General features: G+C 28.2%; 1 protein-coding gene across 1 annotated transcript in view; it reads right to left on the bottom strand.

Moving 5' to 3' along the window:
• Nucleotides 1–1186: 1186 nt before the first annotated feature.
• Nucleotides 1187–11069, bottom strand: part of LOC119662016 (estradiol 17-beta-dehydrogenase 11) — a 58630-nt gene continuing 48747 nt past the window's right edge. The window contains exons 4-8 of the mRNA XM_038071554.1: nt 5607–5717; nt 5382–5507; nt 5178–5299; nt 1710–1826; nt 1187–1650 (exon numbers count right to left, since the gene is read on the bottom strand). Coding sequence (XP_037927482.1) covers nt 1350–1650; nt 1710–1826; nt 5178–5299; nt 5382–5507; nt 5607–5717 — 777 coding nt within the window. The 3' untranslated portion in view covers nt 1187–1349. The remainder of the gene's footprint in view (nt 1651–1709; nt 1827–5177; nt 5300–5381; nt 5508–5606; nt 5718–11069) is intronic.

Raw genomic sequence — 11069 nt, 5'->3', positions numbered from 1 at the left:
GCTGTAATTTGTGATGTTTGTATGATGTTGTGACATTAATTATATATCTTTTTTTTGCTGTTCGGTACAAATTTAGAGCTGGGTTGCAAGAAAACTTCGTTGCATAAACTTACTGGTACACAAACTGGTTTTCTCTTGGTAGTGGGTTTCTTTCATATAAACGCTCAATGCATGGAGTTAATATAAGGCAACATTTTCAAAATGATTATAAAATGAACAGCTATAAAGAAATGTCACGTGATTTTAAAAACAGGGTTGGTAGAAAGTAATAGTTGAGCTGGACTATATAAATGTTGAATTAAAAGACCACTTTTTTGGAAATATTTTTATATTTATATTATATTTTGTTTTTTTTTTTATACATTTTGATTACATTTTTTTTTTTTTTGGTTTTGATTTTTTCAAATAAAAAACATTAAAAAAGAATTTATGCTAGCCTAAAAAGTGTATTATTTTAATTCTTATTGTTTTATACTTTTTATATGTAAATATCGTGTAAAAATTGAAAAATACGTAGCAAATTTAAAGATTTTCTAACTACTTTATTCCTTTAATAATTTTGTAATATTTTGTAGTTCAAGGAGAGTAACCAACGTGGTAGTTCATCCCGTAAAAAATTCATTATTTTAAATTTATTAATTATTTATTTATTTATATATATATTATTGTACTCAATTTAATATGCAAAAATTAGGAAAAATTGAATTGATTACATTCTAGAATATACGGTAAAAAATTTATTTAAAATAATTTTTTGATTGCTTAAATAGTTTCGATGCGATTTACTTTGATTCTATATATATCTCTTTTGTCCTGTGACAAAAAGGACGATTTGTGACAATTTCTGTTCAACAATTACAATTACATATTATGATGAATAAAATTACATTTAACTAAACTTACACCAAAATATAATATTTAAGTATAATATTGCTTTGTTTAAACAAAATTACAACATTAAGTTTGTGCGCCCCATTTAATGTTAAACAAGAGAACTAAATACGCTTTTGTGCTACAATAAAACCTAAGACTAACAACGAAAAATATTAATTCAAAAAATAAAAATAAAAACAAAAATAAAAAGAATAATAATAATGTTAATAATAATAATAATACAAATACTAATAATATCACTAGAAGAATTCATAAAATTATGCGCTTAAATTAAATTAAACGCGATTAATAGCAGTTAATAAAAAAATTACGAAGGGAAAATGTGGTTTTACGTTGCATACTGGTATGAGGCCACACCCATCCTGGTACGCACCGCACTTCGCACTCCGCTAAGAGTAGCAATTAAAAATACCAAAAACACAAATTAACTTAAAAACGAAGATGATCAACGACTCTCAAAGAACTCGTTCGCCGAGAGAAGGTGTTCGTTGCACGAGTAGAGAGGCCGTCTTTGGTAGTGACTCGCCGAAGTCGTTGCTTAAGTCAACACACTTCGTAACGCTGGATATTGTGGGATTTATTGATTTCACAGGAATATTAGCATTGGAGTCGGTATCTGTGGTTGTGGGCATGGCTGTAGTTGTTTTTAGATTTGTTTTTGGTGCTGCTTTATTTGGTTTTTGTGCAATGGCATGTGGTGCTGCATCAGGTACAAGACGGCGTAATAGCCCGGCAATACAACCCCATGGGAAAGTCCTAAAAATAAAATATAGTTAAGGGAAGGTTATAGTTATTATATATAAAAAATTACTTACCATTTGAGTGAGAGTAAAAATTTGATATAACCTGGAATAACTGCAATTTTTTCATTTTTCTTAATGGCTGATATGACACGATCTGCTACATCATTGGGATTAAGTGTGGGTACCCATCTGTAAGTAAAGTAAATATTTTTTTTTGTAAAATATACATTTTAATAAATCTATATTTAATAACACATATAACATAAAATAGAATACACGGGATACTATTTCCAAACAAAGCAGAGCATTGTCGTCAACCATGGTTGACCGATCTTTTGTACTGCAGACAAGTAATATAGGATTTGTCATAGGAAATATGTATGAAATATGTACATACAATATGTATGTATGTTTTTCTTTACGTTATAAATTGTATTTAGTTATATAGAAAATTTACAATTTTAGGGGATCTATAATATTTTGAGGAACTTGGTGAGCGTCAAGACGTCCTTGTAAAAGACTTTGGCATATTTACCTTTACCAAAGGTTCAAGGAGATTTTTAAGTCTCTGACTTTCTTGCCAATAGCTCTAAGTGGATCTTTGGAATTACCGATATAACTTAACCTATATTGAATAAAAGATTGAGAGTTTTAATATTCAAATAACTTCGTTTCTCCTATCTTTATAAGTTATATTATATATAATTAAAGAAAAGTATATTTATATATATCAAAAAAAAAAAATATTTAAAAAAAAAGATTTGACGAATGAAAAGCAAACAGAATATAATAACCAAAAATAAGAAGAAGGAACTAATTGTGTCTTTCTTTAATGACAAGATCTCTATAAGCAAGAGGCTATAAGATATTGCCAGTTTGCATTATTCAACGAAATCTCAAATTCGTCTGGAAGTAGTTCACTTTTATCCCAATAACAGTGGTATTTTTTTATGTTTTGGACTATAAGACATCGTTCCAAAGATTGGATGATATCGTCTTTTGGTTTTTAAAAAGGATGTATTATTAAGGAGTTTCTTACATTTTCTATGAAGCAGTCATATGAAAAATTATTAAAAGCGGTTATATATATTGCCTATAATAGGCAATATATATTTGTGTTTCCGAGAAATTGGATAATGCTATCGATATACATTGAACTTTTTGTTTAAGACCAAACTATATTGATATTCTTACTCTTAACCCCTATGGTATATTATGCTATCAAACACTATTCAAAGATCAATTACGTACGCATCAGAAACTATATGTGGGACTTAGGTAGTAAAATAGATTCGGTTACGCATTCTACACCCAAATTAAGGATCTTCAAACGTTGGTAATTATGAATTTTATATAAATATGCGGGTTTCAGGTAATGAAATGTACACCTAAAGCACATCTAAAAAAAATAAATATATATATATTTCAAATATTAATCAGAAACTATAAAAATCGCATAGTGATTGCCACAAGCGACTGCTTAAATTGCTTTTAAGCTGAGAACAATTCACAAAAATTATAACATATTTACTATCGTATAATAGTATCCAGTACAAATGTTTAAAGAGAGATAAGCACACTTAAGATTAGATGGAATAATTTTTTTTATACAGATACATTTCTGTGAAGGTTAGATGGAAGGGCTATTTACCAAAGAATTACCAAAAAAAGTGATTTTAAGAGAAGGGTACTGGAAGCTTAAATATAATTGATAAAATTGATTGATAGGAATTATTTTCGCAGGATAATAAATTCTCATGTCCAGATAATATTATGACAACGAAACACAGACAGGGAAGGTTCTAAGAACGAGCAGTTCTATGCCTCAAAGGCATTCGGTTTTATTGACGATAAGGCGCTGTTCTAACCCCCTAACTGCACTATAACAGAGTTTATATATTATAAACTTTCGAAAGATTAAAAAAAAAACAGTATCAGTATAAATCAAATCACCACGTTTTACTATAATTTGAATATTTTCAAAATATAATTTAAAAGTTAATCTTGTCTGATATTAATTTGATACTTGCCTCAAAATGCTTATACTTCAGTTCCTTTCCTAATATATTCTTATCTTATATTACCAATGCTTAAAACGCTTTTACTCCAGTTTTTTTCCTAAAATATCATTATCTTATATTACCAATGGACTAAGACTCTAATGACACTAAGGACATTGAGCGCTTTATTAAAGCATTAAATTAATTTCTTGTTATACAATAGGTAAGCCTATTAATAAAAACTACCTACGCAAATTAGTGAGCAAGTATTTGTTATTTAGAAATACTGTAGAGATAACAGTGAAGACACTTAGAAAGGTACATTTATAGTAACATAGATAATTCACTTATAGTCTACATCTGATAAAATATATCCAAAGTTTCATTGTATGGTATTGCTCCATTAAGGATCTGGAAATTACTTTAATAACAAAATAAATTCAAAAATTTACAGGAGATATTTAGAAAAGCTAGACTGGTATCCCAACGAGCCAGCTGTAAGTCTTTTAGACAATACCTTGTATGCAAAAAAGGTTGGAGACATCTTAGGTTTTGTAAAGAGTTAAGATATAATATATTATTACTTCATTAATATTAATTAAAATAGATAGCTAAGTATATTCAATATATATCTACATATATATCTATATATATATATATATATATATATATATATATATATATATACATATTTTGAATAAATATAAATATATATAAAAATATGCTAAAGAGATGCTAATATGCTAATGTTTTGAATAGAACTATAAAGTAATATATATGTTAAACTTATTAGTGTAGATCAGATATTCACATATATATATATATATATATATTATAATATAACAGTGTTTTAATAGAACCGTTTCAATGTGTTGGTATGTTTATAATAAAAATTTTTCCAAAAATTATAAATAAACTTTTTTAATATATTTATTAGAAAATTTAAATTTAAATTTATTTATAATTTAATATAATTATAATAAAAGAAACATGCATTTTTTTATGTGGCTGTATCTGGACAAAAAGTTAACTGCACTTAATTATGGTAACCTATCAAATTACTAGATTCTTTAAATAAGCCCAATTATTGCTAAAATAAGTTTACCTTCAGTTCTCTAATATACTTTTCTTTATACAATATTACACAATAAATTTTTTGTTAAATTTTTTTCTGTTTAAATGTGAATTACAATTTTGCTTTGAAAGAGGTCGTTCACATTGCAAAAACTCACTTCAAAAATATAGAAAAAATAACGTCCATAAATAAAGTGCAAATTCAATTGAACAAAAGTACATATATTAGTAAAAATGTGCAGTATTTAACCATGCGCTACTTGCCAATAGATGTGATTAACGTTTTCGCATATTAAGTGTTAATTGTAGTGCTGCAGCCAAGCATTAAACTGACAATACCATATCTAACGACAATGACAGACTAACAATACCAGATACGTATAATCGCGCGGTCTAAATTTTGAATTTTGGTGCGCCGAGTTAATATCACACTAAACATTGGTTTAATCGTAGCTTGTAAACTTACCTTGCATTCACATCATCAAACATGCCTGTGGCTTGTATGAAGAACGGGCAAATGCACGTGGTCTGTATATTGTTGTGACCGAGAACGTCTAGTTCTAAACGCAGAGCTTCGTCGAAACCAACCTGCAAATATAAACTAGTTTATTTTCTGTTCAAATAATTTTTTTAGTAATTTTTTTTTCTTTGGTTTAATGTGGCTACTTACCGCTGCAAATTTACTGGCGCAATAGTCGATTAATTTGGTAATACCAACATGTCCCGCCAGTGAGGCGATTGTGGCAATATGACCGCGATCATTTTCAATCATTTTTGGTAGAAATGCTTTGGTTGTCTGAAATGCATTAAATCAAACAGGAAAAAAATATAAAATTGCATTAAATAAATTTATTAAAAGTAGTAAGAAAATTTGAGTAATAATTTTTGCACCTACCCAGAAGTGGGCCATAATGTTCACATTGAAGGAACGTTCGATTAGATGGTCTGGTGTGTCCAGTAAATGCAGCCCAGACACGACTCCGGCATTATTGATCAAGAGAGTCACCTATAATAAATAAGAAAATAAAAAAATTTTAATTGAGTTTTAATTAATAATTTGTGCCTCTGACTGAGTCAGAAGAATTCAGAGCATAAAATTGTGCAACTTCACATGAAAATATATCTGTCAATTACATATTTTTTTAAGCTAAATATATTACAAGATATTTTAACGAATTTGTTTTTTTTTTTTTTTCAAAAAATACTTCTAGTTATGTGTGAAAATCTGGTTAATTTGTAAATAGTCCGGTTTGGGTTTGGATGCGAAAATTGGTTAATGCTTGTTGGTTGGCCTATATTTTAACTACAAGTGTTGCAATATCAAAAAATATCAAAAAAAAAAAGGTGCGTACTTGCAACTGCCATCAGTTGCAAGTAAGTATTTTTATCGCTGAAAAAAGTAATTAAAATGTAAATTTAAATAAGTTTCGAAAGAAATCTCTGCTATGATAAAATAAAAATCACTATGAGAGCTTGTTTTCCTAAGCCTTTCAACACTTACACTTACTTATATATATAGTTAATGGAACAAATTATTTAAGTACAAAATTTTAAAAAATAATTATTTAATCGATTGCCAGATTTGTTAAACATATTAGTTAATGGTATCTATTTATTAAATTTGAAGATTAAAGTAATAAATATTCAAATTTAAAATGCATTTTTATAAAAAAATATGAATTCAATTTAAAACATTTTTTTTTAATTACACATCTCACGCATGATTTTATCTACAAAAAGTTTCTATTATAATTGACAGCTAATTGGACTTAACTAAGTACTCCGTATGCATGAAAAACCACAACAAATCTTTAAGTTCGTAGTGTAATATTGCTCCAACATAATAATAAAAAAAGGGGGAGGAGGAGGAGGAGAACATTTATCTTATATATTCATTAAATTTATTTAAATAATTATAGTCAGTAGAGAAAATGTATACATAGACTTATTTTCCACTTACTTTATTTTTAAGATACATAATATATAATGGCATCAAATGAAAATTACTTGTTAGTTCTCTTATAACTTTTAATAAAACAAACTAATATAAAATGAAAAAAAAAAAAAATTTTTTAAAAGTTATACTATATACTATATAAAGCCATTATACTATTAAGTATTACTTCAAAAATGCACTTCATAGATAATCCCATAAAGATTTTTTGCAGGATTCGGGGGCAATCTACTAACTAGTCTCATTTTATTAGCTATTTTTTAGAGAGGTTTCGAAAGATATTAAACTACAATAACAACAACAACTGTTTTATATAATTTCAATTAATTGAATTTTGGACTGAACATACAGCTGTTTCGAGTACTGCCAAATACCCAACTCAATGGTCTTAAATTTATATCTTAATATATATTTAATTATTCGTATATGCAAATTTAGCAGTCTTAACTTTGTACCATAGAAACTAATTTGATCATTCAAAAGAATGCTAGTAGGATCTTACCTGGACGGCTTGCGACTATTTACCTGGACTATTTATTTAGATTTAATAGTAAAGTTTGAAAAAGTTTCTAAATATTTATATCTGAGTTGGTTTTTTGGGATGGTATGATTTTTGCTACTAATATCAAATATATTAAAAATAATTTCACTCTATCTTTATATAATTTATGTCTTATTTGGGGACAGCATAGAATAAGTTTTCAGAAATCTAACCATTTGCTACAATTTAAAAGTATATATATTTTTATTAAACGTTTATAAATTTATTATTTTAATCACAAATTACAAATTTTCCGAGTATATACACAGACATGGCTCATTGTAAAACAATTATTATGGTTTATATTAATAGGAAGTCTTCAAATACAATTAATAGAATGTTTTTAAAACCAGTTATAGAAAACTTACTGAGAAGTTGCTGAGGATTAAAAGTATTTACAAGAATTTTAATCTTTATTATAGCACTTTTTCTGTACAAAGAAAAGTACCCGGCCAACTCTTGTTTCTTTATGGGGAGTTCTCCGAAGAGATTTGAACCTCTTCTAAATAATTGAATTGTAGAGCATTGTTTTCTCTTTGTAGAGCAAAAAAAAAAAAATTTTTTTGAAGAAACTTCGCCAAATCTACGGGTCGAACCAAATTGATGCAGAAACTTTTCAAAGACGAACAAATAATGAAATTGAAGAACTGCTTAGAAACGAAAATATAGTGAGATACATTAAGTCGCAAAGGTTACAATGGGCTGCTCATGTAATAACGATGGGGTCGGAGTATATTTAACGCAAAGGCGATGACAACCAGGCACAGAGGTAGGCCAAGAACAAAATGGGATGAGAACGTGTATGGTGATGCAAGAACGTTTGGAGTACTGAACTAGAAGAGAGTAGCAGAAGATAGGGACAGATGGACGCAGATCGTGCGGGAGGCCAAGGTTCATACTGGACTGTAGTGCCAAATAAGAAGAAGAGCATTTTTTCAACTGCAGCAGAATAACACTTCACTAAAAAAGGTAGTTGTAATTATGAGCTATAGTTATGTAGGCAGTTCAGCTAGTGTGGACCAAATTAATTTAAATTAATTTCTCGATATAAGAAAAAAGTTCATCTAACAGTTCAATTATGTTAAATGTCGTAGTTGAAAAAAAAAGATGTGAAAGATGTGAAAATATTTTATATTGAGCTTAATATACATTAAAAAAAAGGTTATTCTGTTGTTTTTCTTGGAATATTAATTTAATGGTACTCTGGTGCGTATGAGTGACGTGTAGGAGGCCTGATATATTAAATTTTTTTAATTACTTCTAAAAGCAATATCACATTGGAAATATTTATTTTTTAAGTAGAATTTATTGATTAATCTAAATAAAAAGTAAAAAAAAAATTTGTGTGACATATGTGTTTGGTCTGATGTGAAGGATAAATCAGATTTTTTAAAAATACTTCTAATGACAATACCGTCCTGAAATTTTTGAGTTTTATGTAGAATTTTATTACTAATTAAAATCAATAATATTATATAAAAATATTTGTGGCATATTTATTGAAAATTCTTTCAATGAAAATACAGTACGCATGTGCTTGATGTGTTTTGCGGAGGAAAAAAAAAATTTTAAAAATTTTAAAAAATGAAGCCATCCTGAAAATTTTTATATCTCATTAAAATTTAAAATCAAATTTAAATAAAATATAAAAAATGAAAATTTTGAGGATACATTTGGAAAAAAATTTATTTTTGAAATTGAACACTTAATATTAGTACTTAAATATAAACAATCTTAATTGTTTAAAGAATTTCTTGAAAGTTCAAGCAATTATCAGTAAAACGCAATAAATTTTAAGTTTCTATCATTTATATAGTCTGAGATATGGCTATTTGAAAATGTGTTTACAATGGCAATTCTCAAAATCCCATGGATTCATATTTCCCAGAAAAAAAATTACAAAATTTCATGAAAGAAGATTATTAAAAAAAATTTTCAGTCAAATCGGAGATCATGTGGATATTTTTTGTCAAAATTCGTCCGGTTTGTAAAAGAATGACCCATATACATAATTATTGTATGTATACACCTACTTATTGTATGTATATACATACAGTGTTACCGTAGTACTGAGTAAGTCACATCTTACTTGAAGCAGCTGACTGGTACGTTTGGAAATCTGACAAAAGGGTCTATTCCAAAAAGACCTAATCTTACTTCACAATGCTCAGAAATTTTTGTTTAATTACCAGTTTAACTGTTGTAAGTGGAATACCAACTGATAACTGAGAAGAGAATGTGAGGAAGCAGAGCGCTCCGTATACCTATAGATCCACTGATCTTATACAGTCAATGTATATTTTTAGCTTTATGCTTTACAATTCAATCAAACTCATCTTCGAAAAATTAGAAACTATTGCTTTCCTTTACTTATTTCGTAACAATATGGTCAGCAATAAGTATAAGTATGTATATGTATATACGTATGTATATACATATGTATTATTATGTTGAAGCTATTTGAACCAGTCCACTTGAGCACTTTTACTCTTTCTTAACTCGAGGTATTTTTAAAACCACTCTTTACGTCTTGACTGGATTATTATAGATCTGCATACCTCCATTCTGAGATTTGATAACGCGGTGTTGGTAAGTCTGTCTGTATATATGGTATATATAATAAGTATTTATATACAGGAACAGTGTTACAAAATAAGTAAAGGAAAGCAACAGTTTCAGTTAAATGTACTTTTATGGCAAAACTATTAAGTAGGTGGTCCATATCATGTGCAGTAAAATTATGGTTTTGGTTTTGGATCCCATTGGCAAAAGATAAAATTAAAAAATCAAACATCATTCATTTCTGGTATCACATTGACATGAAGTATCTAACGCTCGACTTATTTACATTTCTAGTTTGCTTGATTGGATTGACTTTTATTAAGCGCCACAACGATAAGAAATGCTAGTTCTTCCATATGTTCGATCAGATAAAATTAACTTGGCATGCTATTAATTTAAAGTAATTGCGAGTGCAACCAACACCTTTCCCAGATGGCAAGCTTTGTAGCCTGAGGTGATGTTGCAATGTGTAATTGCATAATTGGCAGCAATCACAATGAAAACAATGAAAAGAGCTCGGATTACGTACTTGAGTAAGGCAATTTAAATGCCTTTCTGTGCTCTACTCGAAATCGTTTCGCTTGTGTGAAATCAGAAATAATGAAATTCAGATAGCGATACGATCAGCTATTGTACAATGCAATGTACATATGTACCTATGTACCTATGGTGATTGTGATTGTGATTGTGAACTATATTTTCCATTTACTTCCAACTGAATAAGTAACTGAACTGAACTTACGGCACTGCGGTGATCTATGCCGATCTGTTGTAGTCCGTTTCGCTTCGTTTCGCTGTATGCCGGCCTCATGTCAAGGTCTGTCGCAATCCAATGTAACATCTTTTTTAAATGATTTAATAAATGTTTTGTAGTTACTTTATTGTTGTAATATTTTATTAACTAACGTGGTTTAGTTGTCATAATGACTTTTTTTCATTTTTTTTTTTTTTTTTTTTTTTTTGTTATGTATGTAAAGATCTAAACAAAAAGGTATCAACTTGCCTAAGATACTGCGATTGCTTGACATGCATTTCAACGTGACCAAAGTAATCAACTTTTTACATATGTTTAAAAAAAATAATATTATTTAAATTATGCAAAAAAAATGGAAGACTAAAAGTAATTTTAATTTCAAATTATATTTCAAAATGAAATAAATTGTTAGAAAATTGTTTTTAAAATTTTATATTGCACGCATGGTTAACTTATATACAACCTGAGACGATCTGCTAATTATGAAGTATGAAGTATGCAGTATGACGTATGACGTACTGTGCACTTTGCGTACGGTGCGCACATT

Source organism: Teleopsis dalmanni, chromosome X (assembly GCF_002237135.1).
Source record: "Teleopsis dalmanni isolate 2A chromosome X, ASM223713v2, whole genome shotgun sequence".
NCBI classification, from domain to species: Eukaryota; Metazoa; Arthropoda; class Insecta; order Diptera; family Diopsidae; genus Teleopsis; species Teleopsis dalmanni.
The sequence above is the reverse complement of the archived record's forward strand: the minus strand, read 5'-3'. Positions and strand labels throughout refer to the sequence as shown.